The sequence below is a fragment of the Thunnus albacares genome, chromosome 13 (assembly GCF_914725855.1).
Source record: "Thunnus albacares chromosome 13, fThuAlb1.1, whole genome shotgun sequence".
In the NCBI taxonomy this organism is placed as follows: domain Eukaryota; kingdom Metazoa; phylum Chordata; class Actinopteri; order Scombriformes; family Scombridae; genus Thunnus; species Thunnus albacares.
Genome location: NC_058118.1, coordinates 31,614,989 through 31,632,383, shown reverse-complemented (window position 1 = coordinate 31,632,383; position 17,395 = coordinate 31,614,989). Strand labels below are relative to the sequence as shown.

The 17,395-nt window shown below is 40.2% G+C and overlaps 1 protein-coding gene across 1 annotated transcript; it reads right to left on the bottom strand.

Annotated features, from left to right (window-relative positions):
- Positions 1 to 5,725: 5,725 nt before the first annotated feature.
- On the bottom strand, positions 5,726 to 10,755 carry sra1 (steroid receptor RNA activator 1). Its single transcript, XM_044370158.1, has 6 exons — positions 10,499 to 10,755; positions 8,357 to 8,467; positions 7,720 to 7,806; positions 7,467 to 7,624; positions 7,016 to 7,124; positions 5,726 to 6,336 (listed from the first exon to the last, which is right to left on the bottom strand). Exons 1-6 carry the CDS (start codon positions 10,521 to 10,523, stop codon positions 6,023 to 6,025), a joined length of 804 nt encoding a protein of 267 aa, XP_044226093.1. The 5' UTR covers positions 10,524 to 10,755; the 3' UTR covers positions 5,726 to 6,022.
- Between the last annotated feature and the right edge of the window lie 6,640 nt (positions 10,756 to 17,395).

The window sequence follows — 17,395 nt, the reverse complement described above, 5'->3', positions numbered from 1 at the left end:
GAAAAAATCTGCCCTGCTAAAGTCAAAAAGGTGAATTTATCTGACTGACAGATGAGTTCAGCCTCCTCAGCGACACTTTCACCCCAAAACCAGAATGTGACCCCAGTCAGGACATCAAACGGCCCCTCAGAGTGAATGTCTGTTTTCTACTGTAGACTAGTCTGTGTTTTCTATAAAGCAACTCTTCCACTTTGACCTTCTAAGACACTTGAAAGTATTATTAATCAGTGGTGGAAATATTTGAGCTCCCGGGACGCAGAGACAGTCCCTGGAAATATCTGAGATGTCATTTTTTTAGAACTATTTTGGTGTTTATGCTTGAAACTGAAAGTAGATTTCATGTTATTCCTACTGTATGAACAGATCCTATGATGTTTTTCCTGTTTTTACCAGATGTTCAGCAGGTCTGGCTGCTCCATATTTATCTTCATGAATCCAAAGCAGCGACTTCCAACCTTCAGTTCATCCGAGAGATGATTTATTTTGTCTTTGTGACCCAGATGAGCCGCTGGGATTCAGGATTCCTGCGCTCATCGTTCGGTCTAAAAGATGTTGTCACAGATTACAGATCTGATTCTTTCATGAGGAGTTTTGTCGGATGCTAAAGACTCAGACAGGTTGGAAGTCTGTTTTGAAGCCTCATGTTCACCACAGGAAGCTTTTTGAATCGATGTGATGGGAAACAGCAGGATGAGTTTTATTTGTTTATCTGGCCATATAGACTACAGGTTATCAACAAGACAACATGCTAACTCGCAGCTAACATCCACAAGTTACAGTCAGGAATACAAACAATGCTAACAGTTAACTCGGGTTTAACTGATACACACTTTTAGTTTTCTATAAATTATTATCATGTAATCAACACAGCAGCATTGGTAAGTTTTAATGGTTTTAACATATAAATAATACTGGATTAATACTGGTTGAACTGTTTAATTATACTTTCTGTACATTTCATCCATCTACAGATGTTCTTTGTTCCCCCTGAAATATGACATGACCTTCGAGTTAATTAAACAAAAATTTTAAAGCATTACTTATAAATGTTAAACCCTAAATTACCAGAAATATGATCTACGCACATGATCAAACAAACTCTGTATAATTTTCTCAGTATTTAAACGCACAACATGTAATTTCAGCCGCTAGGCGTCTCAATCAAAACAATAACAACAGACGGAGTGTGATGACGGTGTGAAGTAGCAAGGGATCATGGGAGTTGTTGTCTTCGTTGTTAAATAAGCAGCTTCACCGGGATATGATTACTCCAGTGTTCATCATTCAGGATGTTTTTACCTGCAGAGGTCTCCTCCTCTCCAGAACAAACAGACCCGGAGATTACAGGTAAAAACACTGAATAAAGCTGTTTCACCTAAAAAAATCAATGTTTCTACGACGATGTTTGGCGACCACCGGACGTCCGGTACGGGCTGTTAGCCGAGCTGCTGCTAACGTTTGTTCGGTTTATTTCTCTGATAACTTTAGATCCAGACGTTCAGCCGGTTTCTCCCGGGAGCCGAATTATCCGCAGAGGTCTCCTCCTCTCCAGAAACAAACGTACACACAGATTAAAATCATTAAAATATTAATTAAAGCTGTTTCACCTAAAAAATCAATATTTCTCCGACGATGTTTGGTGACCACCGGACTTCCTGGAGGGGCTGTTAGCCGAGCTGCTGCTAACGTTTGTCCAGTTTATTTCTCTGATAACTTAAGATCCAGACGTCCAATGACTAAAATCCTTCTTCCTGCTAAAAGATATAGTTAAAAACCACCTAAATTTATCATGAAAATGTGTCTTAAAACTGAATAAAAGTCCATTTATAACAGTTTGTGTGGAACAACCACAACACCGATGTATTATCTTGTATGTGTGTAAGTTACTCTTTGGTAGACGCCATTGTAGCGGACAAACACAGCGCCGCCGTATGCATCTGGTGCGTGTTTACTCTTTGGTAGAGGAGGTATGACGCCATCGACAGGCGACCAAATGAAACGGTCCGTTACTTTGATTAAATTACAGATTTCTCTGAGTTTGAAAATACACAACTCAACAACATATATAACATAGGTCTAGTTGTTTTTAGACATTTTAATGTGGAATAATTACATATTATAGCTTTGATCTAAACAACGTTTTAAATGTTAACTGTTCAGTTATATTAAATGTACATTTTCTCTCCCTTCAGTTTGGTCTAGATGTTGTTTGTCTGCACCGTCAGGTACATCAGGGGGGTTTAAAAATGTATTAAAGGACTTTTTTTTATCTATAATTTAAAGAAAGGTTTGAGTCGGTCTGAGCCTGAAGCTCCTCCGCTCGCTGGGTTTATTGATCATTTGTTTGGTCTTTGGGGTTTTTTTTTCTTCCCAGTTAATAAATAAAACATTCAACATTTCTGGATATTTCAAATAAAAAGTCTTTTCTCACACAGTCCTCGCTGTTTCCCATCCACGATGTTCACACGCTCTGCAAAATCAATAACCGGCTCCTTCACAACCACTCAGCTTTTTCTACTATGATGGATATTGTACTGTATTAACGGACTCTAATGCTGCATGCTCAGTTTGTAACTGTGTGTGTGTGTGTGTGTGTGTGTGTGAGCGAGAGTGTGTGTGTGTGTGTGTTTCTAATTCTTCTTCTTCTGCATCGTGTTCAAAGTGTTTCTGTAAATAAACTGAGGTGGTCAAAACGCTGCCTTCTGATTGGTCTGTTTGATTCATACAATTAAAAACGAAGACAGGAAGTGGTTTCACGTGAATCTGCTTTTCATCGTAACACAAATAAACTTTAAATATTGTTTATGTTTATAAAACACAAGAGAGAAATGAAGCAATTATCTGAAATACTTTAATGACATCAAGCTCATAATACTGATGTACTTGTGCCACAGTAAAGGATCTCAGACCTGCGGCCTGAAGGACGACTTCTTCTTCTTCTTCTTCTCTTTCTATTTTTAGTTTGTTTGTCTCTGCGGGGACGAGACTCTTCTGTCTGTCTTTTCTGTCATTCATCTTTTATGGTTGGTTTCCTCTATTCGAGCCTGCTCTCCTCCCCCCTGGGAAAGAGGAGGAGGAGGGAGAATGAAGAGGAGGGAGGAAGAGGAGCTAGAGCTGATTGGTCAGCTGAGTCTCAGACTCTGCCGGTCCTGCAGCGCCGCCTGCAGGCTGCTCTGATGATGACATCTTGCTGTTTCTGTATTTCTGCATCCTGGTGAATTAGCTCTCACACTGTGACACAACTGATCAATAAATAAATGTCAGATTGAGATGAAGAGCTACGAGAACAAACATCAGCGAAGATTAATGATCAAAAACATGCAGGAAACATTTGTTTACTGCAATAAAGAGTTGTAATATTTTAAAACTGATTGATGCTGATAGTTATTCTACATTTATATTTCACATCTTATGTATTATTATATGAAGTTATTGTATGTTAATATAAAATTTATTATAGTTTAATGTGCTCAAACTCAGAAGGAACCAATAATAAATCTGCACTAATGAAACATCTTTCTGTGTTTTCCAAACGTCTCCCGGTGAGAATCCGGCTCTCTGCTCTTCATACGTGAACAAACAGCAGATAAATAAAGAAAAACATCTCCGGCTCTGCAAAGCTGCTTTAATATGAATCTGGAGCCGTTGTCATGGCAACAAGTCCTGAAACTCAAACCTGCAGACCTTATTGACAAGTCAGCGGATCAGGATCAAGATATTTAAGTCTGAACCACAAACATATAATTATCAGGTTACTAATCAATTACTATGATTCATCTGTGTAATTATCACAATGTTAATGTTATAATGAAGAGTTACCGATAATCATACCTGAATAAATATACAAGTAAATAAAAGTTTGTGCATGAAAAAGGAATTTAAATTTAGTTTGTGACTCTGAACAGACTCATCTGTTAAAGGACCAACGACTGTTTCTTCTGTTTTTTTTTTTTAAAGGTTTTTATTGTGTGATGAAACAAAACAACAGCAGGAACACAGAACCTGTTGCCCCAGTGCATGCTGGGAGGGTTCCCCAACACACTTTAACAGCAGTCACATGATCAGCTCTCAGTCGATCACATGAACGCTTCCTTCGTTAATCAAGATAACGTCACACAGGGTTAATAATTCATCCTCAAACTGGCTGCATGAGAGTTAACAGGATTATTTTAGCCTGAATCAGTTAAACCACAGACGGAGGTGAAGTCGCTGGTTTCCTCTGTGTGTTTGTGTTGTTGATTTAGTGAGTTTCTTGTGGTTTTCATCGTTAGGATCAGTGATGCGTTACAGTAATATAATAATGTTTGTCAGTAACAGTAGTGTGAGAGATGACAGCCTCAGTAACGTTGTCTGACTGGATTAATGGAGGGTTGATATCAGTATAATAATGTCTTATATATAATTAAAGCTGTAAGCAGCGTTGGTCGGGACCTCTGGCCCGTCGGGATCAGATCATTTTACTTTTTAAAAATGAGGGATGTTTCTTACAAGTGTTGTGTGCTTTTATTTTGAAAGTTTGATTGACAGGATGAGAGTTCTCTGCAGGGTGAGACATGTCTGTCTTGCTCACACCTGTGGCCCATTCACTTGAATTTCAATTAGTACATTTTTTGTGTGTAAAACAAATTATTTTCCTAATTTTCATCAAGTCTATTTTTAGAAAAGTAAAGACTTTTAACTCACATGACCAGGTCAAAGTGTGATTGACATGTGTACTGTCAGGTGTGTAGAGACAATAAGTAACTGCAGCTGGACACAGAAAAATACTCATATATTTGAATGGAGAGTGTGAGCGAACCCACACCTTTTTGAACATTTACTGCTTCCACATAGTTTTAGATACAAACTTCATTTGAACTTTAAATGAGTCACGAGACTTTGACCTACAAATCTTGAATTTACATGTTTTTTCTATCTTTTACTGTTTTTGAGATATTAGAGTGTGAGTTTTAAAGTCTTTTCTTGCTCCTCCTGTGATTTTATAATGAGTGTGTATTGCGGAATGTTTCACAGCACTGAGGGAGTGACATCACCAGGAGCAGTTGGAGAGGAGGATTTTAGAGTACGCTTCTGGTGAAATATCCTCATAAATCCCATGACTTTGGCCAAATCTTACATTAAAAATCATATTTTTTAGTAGGAAATTTCGTGGTGAATCCATTGATACAGGTTTGAAAGTGGTCAGACTTATAGTTTAGACGTCAGAAGCCTCTGTTTGACACAAAGTTCATGCCCATAGATTGCCTCCCCATTGTTTTACATTGTAAGGTGTGATGTAGCACTGCAACTTTCAGGGCTTATTAAATCCAAACCGTTCAAGTTATTACAAAGTTTTTAAACAACTTTTTTTCAGCACAGTGTCATAAGTCATCTATTAAAGTTTGAAGCCGATACCATTATCTTAGCGTTTGTTCGGGGGCCAAAATTGGGGCAAAGTCTTATTTTGAAAGGCTAATTGTGGACTTCCTGTTGGATTTAGGTCAGGGGTGTCAGTGTATGATTTGTAGGTCTTGATGAGACGAATAATTGAGTTTTGGTTTGATCTCTCTACGACATTCCTTCGGGCCGTGGCGGCCATTTTAGTTTTTCAGCAGACCTGAAAACTGTTTTCAGTAATTAATTATAATTTTCAAGTAACTTGCACAACTCTGGATAAGATTGTGTTTTTGTTGTGTTTATGTAAAGTATAAATATATATTTGGACAATGAAATGAACAGAAATCAGTGACTGGAAGACTGAATTTAATGTTTCAGTTTAGTTGTTACATAATGAACAGCTGAGTTTTGCTGTTTTAAAGTTTCTACTTGATGATTCGTCAGTCTGAAAGTTTGAATGGAGCTCCGCTGTGATTGGTGGAAACACAACATGTGATCTGGTCACATGTCAGGACCACTGAAGCTGGAGACACACGGGTCACCTCAGACCCTGTGAGGACCAGCAGCACCAGGTCCTGGTTTTGGTTGAAAGATTCAAAGTTTTCAAAGAGAGAAAGAACCTGCGAGTCCTGCAGGATGAGAAGGATCAGGACTGGGAGACAGAGTCCGGTTCCTTAGAGTCCTGGACTGGATCTGCAGGGTCCTGGACTGGGCCTGCAGGGTCCTGGACCGGTTCTGCAGGGTCCTGGACTGGTTCTGCAGCATCCTGGACTGGTCCTGCAGCATCCTGGACTGGTCCTGTAGTGTCCTGGACTGGTTCTAAGAGTTCTGGTCTGAGCTTTCGGGTCTCAGCGATGAGTCGTTTGACACCAACCATCCATTGGCTGACCTCGGTCACATGATCGACCATCAGGGAGCGATGCAGCTCATCAGCAGAGTCCCACCTACCAGACCGCAGCTCTGGAGAGACAGACAGGTGTTCAGACAGACAGACAGACAGACAGACAGACAGACAGACAGGTGTTCAGACAGACAGGTGTTCAGACAGACAGACAGGCAGACAGACAGGTGTTCAGACAGACAGACAGACAGGTGTTCAGACAGACAGGTGTTCAGACAGACAGACAGACAGACAGACAGACAGGTGTTCAGACAGACAGGTGTTCAGACAGGTGTTCAGACAGACAGGTGTTCAGACAGACAGACAGACAGGCGTTCAGACAGACAGACAGACAGACAGACAGACAGACAGACAGGTGTTCAGACAGACAGGTGTTCAGACAGACAGACAGACAGACAGACAGGCGTTCAGACAGACAGACAGACAGACAGACAGACAGACAGGTGTTCAGACAGACAGACAGACAGGTGTTCAGACAGACAGGTGTTCAGACAGACAGGTGTTCAGACAGACAGACAGACAGACAGGTGTTCAGACAGACAGGTGTTCAGACAGACAGACAGACAGACAGACAGGTGTTCAGACAGACAGACAGACAGACAGGTGTTCAGTCAGACAGACAGACAGGCGTTCAGACAGACAGACAGACAGGCGTTCAGACAGACAGACAGACAGACAGACAGACAGACAGACAGACAGGCGTTCAGACAGACAGACAGACAGACAGACAGGTGTTACCCAGAGACAGGTTGTCCATGCGTCTCCTCACAGGTAGGCTGAGTCTACCTGACCTCCAGCTGTCCTCCAGGAGGCGGAGCCTCTTTGCCACATCGTTACACACCTGATCCTGCACACAGAGGTCAAAGGTCACACAGGTCGCACCGTGTTTACGCTACCGCTGTTCACTGTGAGTATGTTTACTTTATCCACCATAGTGTCTGTCATACAGGAAGTGATGTCACAGCCAGTCTGATCAGTCATGTGACTCTTCAGCCGTTAAAGTATTGAACGTGTTTCTATCAGGAAACTGTTTAATATTCTAATAAACTGCTGATCGGATCAATTAAACACGATTAACGTCTCACTGAGATCAATCGACACGTGTTTCACTATTACTAAACAATCACCATGTTTATATTATTAAATATATTATAATATATTAATTATTATTGATATCTTTTAAACTCACAGAGACGTTCTGTCTGCAGGCAGCGAGCGCTCTGTTCAGCACCGACATCACGGCCTCCACATCAGGCTCGCTCTCTGATTGGCCGCTGTCGATATCCTTCTGACTTCTCATTGGACCGAGAGGAGGGGGCGTGGCTACCCCGCCGGCAGGAGGCCGAGCTGTGAAGAGGAGGAGGAGGAGGAGGAGGAGGAGGTTAACTGGTCGTCTGACTTTATCGATCTGTGCACCTTCTTCTGCTGCTGCTGCTCCTTACCTGGGCCCAGAGGAGGCGGGGCTACGCCACATGGGGGAGGGGCCAGAGGATTGGAAGTGACAGGGGCCATGGGCGGGGCTCCGGCATCTGGGGACCAATCAGGGACAAGATGATGCTCACGTTACAGTCATTGCCCAAATCTGTGGACAAGCAGCTGATTGACGCCACATTTAGAGCTGCAACTAACGATTTGCTCCATTATTGATTAATCTGGTGATTAGTTGATCAATGTTTCCAAAGATGACGTCATCAAATGTCTCAAAGATCTTCAGTTTACTGTCAAAGAAACTAAAGAAACCACAAAATATTCACATTTAACGAGCTGGAATCAGAGAATCTGAACTGTTTTTTATTAAAATGATTCATCGATTATCAAAACAGCTTAATCAATGTTTGTTTCATGTTTACAGTCTGTATACAGATGTTGATGTTTCATGTTTACAGTCTGTATACAGATGTTTGTTTCATGTTTACAGTCTGTATACAGATGTTGATGTTTCATGTTTACAGTCTGTATACAGATGTTTGTTTCATGTTTACAGTCTGTATACAGATGTTGATGTTTCATGTTTACAGTCTGTATACAGATGTTTGTTTCATGTTTACAGTCTGTATACAGATGTTGATGTTTCCTCACCAGATGCTGGTGGAGCTGCTCTCTTGTTCAGGAGGTTCCTCTGTGGCCCGCGGGCCATCTGGAGGCCGTACGAGAACTGAGGGGGGTCGTTCCATCCCCGCTCCTGGTTACCTAGGCAACAGTGGTGGAAGAAGTATTCAGATACTTTACTGCAGTAAAAGTACATAAGTATTATGAGCTTGATGTAGTTAAAGTATTGCAGTAAAAGTACATAAGTATTATGAGCTTGATGTAGTTAAAGTATTGCAGTAAAAGTACATAAGTATTATGAGCTTGATGTAGTTAAAGTATTGCAGTAAAAGTACATAAGTATTATGAGCTTGATGTAGTTAAAGTATTGCAGTAAAAGTACATAAGTATTATGAGCTTGATGTAGTTAAAGTATTGCAGTAAAAGTACATAAGTATTATGAGCTTGATGTAGTTAAAGTATTGCAGTAAAAGTACATAAGTATTATGAGCTTGATGTAGTTAAAGTATTGCAGTAAAAGTAGTGGTTTGGTCCCTCTGACTGATATATTATTATATATGACATCATTAGATTATTAATAGTGAAGCATCAGTGTTAGAGCAGCATGTTACTGTTGTAGCTGCTGGAGGTGGAGCTAGTTTACACTACTTTATATACAGTTAGCTAGTTTAGTCCAGTGGTTCCCAACCTAGGGGTCGGGGCCCCTCCAAAGGGTCAGCAGATAAATCTGAGGGGTGGTGAGATGATTAATGGGAGAGGAAAGAAGAAAAAACAAAGTTCTGATACACAAATCTGTTTTCAGTTTTTGGACTTTTTCTCTAATCTTTGATTTTTGCTGAAATATTGGATCATTTGAACATTTATTGAAATGAAAGCATGTGAGAAGTTTAGAGGGAAAAATCACTATTTGGTGGAGCTGTTAACAACTCATAGACATGTGAAATGTGACCCCGACTACACACTGCTTTTTGTAAGACGTCAAAAGCCAAAAAGGTTGGAAACCACTGGTTTCATCTTTAACAATGTGTTGTATTTTAAAAGCTTGTTATATTATCCATTGTGTCAAATCTTCATCTGAAAAGTAACTAAAGCTGTCAAATAAATGTAGTGGAGTAGAAAGTACAATATTTCCCTCTGAAATGTAGAAAGTAGCATCACATGTAAATACTCAAGTAAAGTACAAGTACCTCAAACTGTACTTGAGTAAATGTACTGTACCGCTGCTGACGTGTTTTTATTGATCGTTTATATATCATCGTTTATAAGATGTTTTGTGTTTCACTGTATTTCTTTGTTTATAATCATTTATAATCTTCCACACATTCAGACCTGACATCAGTCATGGTATCATGTTTATTGATTACGTCATATTGATCGTGGGGGGAGCAGCTATAGATTTGGGATCTCAGCCGTTTCTCACTGCAGACGCTTTTTTTTTTACATATTTGACCAGCGGGGACTGTCAGTAGATCACCGACATCTCTGTTCATGTCAGTTACATTTTATCTGACTGTGACACCAAAACAGTCTTTTAATAGTAAGCTGAGTCATAACGTGATTAGACACGTTTAACAACTGACAGCAGCTAAAAACTACATTTAAACCAACAGACAGACAATTATTATTCTGACACACACACATATATAACGTTATGTATATATATTATATATTATGTATATATTATGTATATATATATATATATATATATATATATATATATATATATATATATATATATATATATATATATACATACATACATACATATATATATATATAAACATACACACAGCTGCTGGTGTTTATAGATGAGTAATTTATCAGGATTGAGGAAACAACCCGACAACCAGCAATAAATCTCACATTAAAACCTAAATAATTACTATTTGTATTATTATTTGTAAGCCGAATTAAAAGCAACATAATTAAGTGATAAACGCTATCATTCATATTTATAAAGTGTGTGATTTCAGCCTCAGGAAACTCGGAACATTAATTTACCAGATTTTTCAACGCAGTTCGTTGCTGGTTCCGTCGCTTCGACATTAACTCAGTTTGGGTCAAAGCAGCTAAAGTATCATGCTAAGCTAGCTGTTAGCTTACAGATCATTAGCTCATTAAAGACTTTATAATTAATATTATTAACTTTGTTCAGTGAAGCTCATAACTCACCTGGTTTAATGTACCGGTCATCCATGTTGGAAGCGAAGCTAACGGCTAAGCTAACCGGAAGAGTTAAAACAACATTAAGCGTTTAAAGAGAACTTTGATTTAATCTAATTGATCAAAACAGACATAAAAGCTCATTCTGTGAACAGGAAGTAGTTAGTGTTACGTTTACTTTAAAACACAGAGAGTTAAAATAACGTAGATTTATATCCGCGTCAATCTCAAATCAACTTCCGCTACGACTTCAAAATAAGATCAAGTTGTTTGTATTTTATTTTGTTTTTGCTGACGTGGCTCCTCACTTCCGTCCCAGCGAGGATGGACGAGTGTAATCCACCAATCAGGACGTCCTCGCTCACACTACGTCATTTAGAGGAGACGACAACTACTGATGACGCACTTCACCTCAGCTGGATAGGAGGAAATCAGTCATCAATATGTAAAAATTATTAATAGTTTAAACTCTAATTTCTGCATATTGATAACTGCTCCAGTGTTTTATTAGTGAATTATAGAACTACACTGAATAAAACACTAATAGATCATTTAAATCTGTTAATTACTGAGAGAACAGAAGTGATGTAAAGGAAAAACAAAAACAGAATCCGTTTAGATGAAATATTTAGTGACGTCAGAGAAGAAGAAAAGAAACTTTTTGGCTCATGAAGAAAAATAATAAAGTTACGAGAATGTTTTTATGATTGATTCATGATTCTGTCATTTTTATTTTATGAATAAATATGATCAGCTGCTGTTTTCACTCCCGATCAGATCAGCTGACTGATCAATAAACACAATAAACTGTAGGATACACCTGTGGTTCCTCCTCTAAGCTCCTTCAGAAGCCTCCTCGTCTCCTCTCTTCTCTCCTCATCTCCTCGTCTCCTCGTCTCCTCTCTCGTCTCCTCGTCTCCTCTCCTCGTCTCCTCGTCTCCTCTCTCGTCTCCTCGTCTCCTCTCTTCTCTCCTCATCTCCTCGTCTCCTCGTCTCCTCTCTTCTCTCCTCATCTCCTCGTCTCCTCTCTTCTCTCCTCATCTCCTCGTCTCCTCTCTTCTCTCCTCATCTCCTCGTCTCCTCTCTCGTCTCCTCGTCTCCTCTCTTCTCTCCTTGTCTCCTCGTCTCCTTGTCTCATCTGCAGCCGTCGTGTCCTCGAGGTGCATTTAAGGCTGAAAAAATAACATTAATTTTAAATATATTGTTTTAAACATGTATGTTTGTTTAGACATGTATGTGCAACGTGTTTGTCTTTTTTTATTAACATATATATAATAATAATAATTTGATGTAAATATTTCTATTAATACAAAAATAATAATTCATAACGTATTTACTGACTGATATAAATCTGGTAGAGTTGAGCAGGGCTGAATGTTTTATTCATATAAAAGTCATATTTAAATATAATTGTGCTGTTTAGAGAATATATGAGGTGATCAATGAGTCTGATTAGCTCATCAGGTCGTGATGCTGATCAATCAGCTGATGACTGTTTACAAGAGTTGAATCTTTCAAAACCTCCTCTCTTCTCTGATTGTAACAATATATTTATTGATTAATAAACATGTTTGTGTGTGTGCGTGTGGTTGTCATGGAAACGTGCTTGTTTTCATTGAAGGGGAGCAAAGAGTGAAAGAGGGAGGGGAGTGATGATGTCATCAGGAGAAGGGAGGAGGGAGGAGGGAGGAGGGAGGAGGGAGGAGGGAGGAGGGAGGAGGGAGTGGTACTGCCTCCATCACTGAGAGAGAGGAGGAGGAGGAGGAAAGCAGCATCCTTCATCACACACAGAGGAAAGAGAGAGAGAGAGAGAGAGAGAGAGAGAGAGAGAGAGAGAGAGAGGAGGGACGAAGGAGAGGAGACGCCGGGACGGACGGATAAATAAAGAAGAAGAAGAAGAAGAAGAAGACCGATGGTGTCGTCTGAGAGAAGGACGAGAGACACCGAGACAGACACACGGACAGAGAGAGAGAGAGAGACGGGCAGGAGGAGGGTTTAATCTGTCATCTGGGCCTCTGTGTGTGTGTGTGTGTGTGTGTGTGTGTGTGTGTGTGTGTGTGTGTGTGTGTGTTGGAGGGCGATCAGCTGATTGGAGCACACACGTCGGAGGGCGGAGCCATGATGGGCAAGGATTACATGTTGGCCATCATTATAGTCAACTATGACGGTAAGAGACACACACACACACACACACACACACACACACACACACACACACACACAAACAGGTCCTTGCAGTTCGACAGACTTGTGAGGACCTTCCTCACTCTGTTGTTTACGTGTTTGTTGTTTGTTGAGCAGGTGTATAAAACAAACAGGATGTTTATTTATTTACTGAGGTCAGAAACATCACAGCATGAAAAGTTTCACGCAGGATAAAAACAAATAAACTAAACTGAGAAACACAGATAACAGTGTTATAAATGAGCTACCAGACATATCAGAGTCCTTCATTTAGAGGACCAGTTCCCAGTGTTCCCAGAGTTCCCAGTGTTCCCAGTGTGTTAAACCAGCAGTCAGGTGTCTGTAATCATTCCTCCTGTTCATACTGGATATTAAAAGATCCTTCAAATGTGTGATGGAGTGATGGAGGATAAAATCCACAGTTTGTCCACACAGTCATTTAAAAGTCTGTGTGAAGCTTCTATTCAGCTTCATCAGTCTGAGTTAGTCATATCAAGTGGATATCTGACACATTTACAGTCTTTGTGTTTCCCTGTTGAGCTGCAGGTGGAAGTATAGTAACAAAAAGAGGAACTTTGGCACTAAAAAGACTGTAACGTTGAAAGATATCTACTTGATTTGACTCATTTGGACGCTGAAGCTTCATATTAGCTTCAAGTATCCTGTGGATTTTGTTCTCCATCACTTCCATTGTAAGGTCATTATGAAGGGATCTTCTAATGGTCAGTATGAACAGGAGGAATGATTACAGCAAGAAAAACAGCTTTAATGTTCATTTGATGACTGTTGTTGTTTTAAAACAGACTCTAAAAAACTGTGAACTGGTCCTTAAATTTCCGTCTGTCTTGTTGTTAATACTGTTCCCAGTCTGACTGTCACCTCATCACCACCTGCTGTTGTGTAAATGTGGGATTGTGTTTATCAGAACGAGCAGCAGAAACATCCAAACCAACATAAACACAGAAATTAGTAGCAAGCGACTCATCTGACTTAAACATTTATATTGACTCAGTAATACAGTGTCCTCTACATGGATCATCAGCTGGTGACTTTTTACCTGTGACCTGTTAGTCTATTAGTATATAATATAGTATATAAGCCATAATATGTGTATTTAAGTCATGTCAAATCTGATTTATGTAGCAAATCATCATTAACCTCAACGGGTTGTAACATCCTCTATCCTCAGGAAACCCCCCAAAAAACACTCTTTAACAGGAGAAACATGAAGGAAAATAACAAAATGACAAAATCAGGAGAAAATTAGAGATAAGAATGAGAGATTTGACCTGGAGGCAGCGTTCTCCACTGTAACTGTAAAAATCCACAATTAAACAAACAGTACGACTCATTTCTGCCAACAATCCTCCAAGAAAAAACACACAACAGGTCGTAATGTCAGTCGCCCAAAAAACGACCTTCAGTTAGTTTGAGTGACAGCTGCCATCTAGTTGTCATAGTAACTGTGAGGCGGAGCAGCGCTGCAGGTCACATGACAGATTTCCTCGCTCAGAGGAGGGAGGCTTTAACCCAACAGTGGACTCGACTACCATCGTCCCCTAACCTTTAACCCTGTAGTTATTATTGTTGCCATGACGACGAAGGCGGCCTAACTTTAAGGAAGTAGTAACTTTAACCCACCACATGTTTCTCTGAACTTAACGAAGTGATCATTTGAACCCCAAAACCATCATCTTTAAACCCCAACCGGAGCTGAACCACAGCGCCGTCAAACATCATCAATCATCATTATTGATTAACAGTGACGCGTCGATGACGTCGTCCTGCTGGTTACCGCTGATAGAGACACATGATCAAACCAGTGTATCTGGAGGTTCAGTCTGGAGGACATTTTGCAGATGTGGAAATGATGCGACTGAGTTTCAGCATTAAAATGAGAAGCTGCTACCAGCAACCAGGTTTCAACACAAATTTCCAAAATATTGCAAAATAAAGTGTAGTAAACGCTTGTTTCCAGAGAGACGGCGGCTATCGTAGCGTCGTAGCTGTGTGTTTACACCAGTGGTACTATTTTAAGTTACTTGTACTTTACTTGAGTGTTTCCTTTTTATGCTTCTCATGTGGCCCCAAAAGACTTTTCCCATAAATAAAGAGATGTCTGTGAATCAGTGGATGCATTATTTTGAGCGAAAGTGACTCGTTTCAATCAGAATTTGATCCATTTGGTCCAATAACGTTTGTAAAGTTTAGAGGCGCAACACGATTTAATAGTTTTATCCTCATTCAGTTTAGCTGGAGGGCTAAAGTGGAAGTTAGCTAGCATGGCCAGAGGAAGTCTCTACTGAGCATGCTCCGTGGGCTGCACAGACGCAGAAGATCTGGGTCGTTTCATACCTGGAAGTCGAATGTTTTGGCTTCATGCGCCGCCGAAAAACTTCCATAGGATCTCCGACGCTGCTCCAGGTCTCTTTATACAAACATGGACGACGTCATTAAAAGAGCAGCAAACAAAGCTCAAATGATGGAAAACACGATGGAAATATAACGTTTCTGTTAGTTTCATGTATTGATGTGAGGAAGGTTACAGTCTCCTCATCATCGCTCCACACAGATCTGATGTTGTCAAGTCACATGATTCACGTACGTCATCATTTATTCACTCAGTCTGTTTACATTTAGTTTTTACCCACTCAGGTTTTTATGCACAAATTAAACATGTGGATGGAAACACACCTCGTTACAGCTCTGTGACCGTCTGATGGCTCCCCGCACTCCACCGTCAGTCACATGACCTCGTTTTGAAAGACGGTCAAACAGGACCTCAGTATGATAGCAATACATGAACACACACACACACACACACACACACAGATATGGCGGTGCTGTGTCATGAAGGATTCTGGGACGAGAGAGAAGACCAGAGCTGTCTGTGAGGAGACAAAACACAGTTCAGGTTCACACCGAACGTTTACAGGAGTTTAATTAAGAGTTAACAGATGAAGTATGAAGGTAAACAGAGACCTGTGTGATCTGAACATCTGGCATCTGTTAATCTACCTGAATATGACCTCACAGTGACCTCTAGTGGTGCATTATGACCATCTGTTTCCTGTTATTTATTTCCTGCTCTGATGTCGGATGTTGGTCAAAGTTGAGAAACTTGAGGTGAACGTGTGACGAAATGCTGCCTGCAAGTCAAAAGTCAGGGCGTCAACCTGCTCCGAAGGCTTCGTTTGTGACCTTTTCTCTTAATATTAGAACTTTTGCTCTCATAGTATTTCAACTTTTTTCTTGTATTATTTCTTTCTATTAATATGTTGGCTCATTACACATGCTCATAAACAGCCGTCCGTTCTGTAGCCTTGGTTGCTAAGGTGGTTGCTAAGGTGGTTGCTAAGGTGTTTCCATGTGTTGTTCAGCTCCAACATGTACGGATGGATTTGAGAAGTTGTCATTTGGAGTAAAGAAGGAGAAAAAGAAGTGAAATCCTGCTACTATAGTTTGTTTACGTAGCCTCCGGAGCCGGAGGAAGCTTCCTGAAAGCTGACCAATCAGAACAGAGTGGGCTCATCAGGAGGCGGGGCCTTAAAGAGACAGGAGCTAAAACGGCCTGTTTCAGACAGAGGCTATAATTTCTTTTTTCCCTTTATGTTTCCCTCCTATGTTATTAATACTGTGGTACTGTTTCACTATGAATAAAAAGTGCAGTACAAACTAAATGTATTATTATTACTATAAAGATATTCCAATAGAGACAGTAGAGACACAAAATGTCTTTGCGAGGAGTTTGATTCCTGTTTTCTACCAACAGTCAGTTGATTTCTTTTACAACCATTCCTCAACCTTCACCAAGTCTTTTAACTGTGATGACAAAGGCTCCCTGAACTTAAAGCTCGCCAGATTAAACCCAATTTTAACCAAGAACAAGCTGAATTTCTGTCAGATCAGTTGTGGTTTAACGTCTGATCAGCGATCTGGTGGTCGGTCTGCAGTTTGGACAGCTGTGAGACCAGGAGTCATATTTATCAGAGCAGGAAATCTCTCCTAACTGGCAGAAAATTCTCAGAATGACGCGTTTTTGTTCCTACTTTTCGGATGAGGAGTAAAAGCATCTTATCAACCTGCTGATATTTAGGAGCTGCAGAGGAGTCCTGACCTGTCAGAAGTTTCCAGGAGACGCTCAGATATTCAGAGAGAGGAGAGATGTTTTATGAAAGCTTGATGAGAATAAGATACAGTCATGTCTGGATAATGAATCTTCATTACAACAGGTCAAATATTTTTATAAGGTTACATTATCCCAAATGTTTCCAACAATGTTCAAACTCAGAGAAATCTGTAATTTAATCAAAGTAACGGACCGTTTCATTTGGTCGCCTGTCGATGGCGTCATACCTCCTCTACCAAAGAGTAAACACACACCAGATGCATACGGCGGCGCTGTGTTTGTCCGCTACAATGGCGTCTACCAAAGAGTAACTTACACACATACAAGATAATACATCGGCGTTGTGGTTGTTCCTCACAAACTGTTATAAATGGACTTTTATTCAGTTTTAAGCCACATTTTCATGATAAATTTAGGTGGTTTTTAACTATATCTTTTAGCCGGAAGAAGGATTTTAGTCATTGGACGTCTGGATCTTAAGTTATCAGAGAAATAAACTGGACAAACGTTAGCAGCAGCTCGGCTAACAGCCCCTCCAGGAAGTCCGGTGGTCGCCGAACATCATCAGAGAAACACTGATTTTTTAGGTGAAA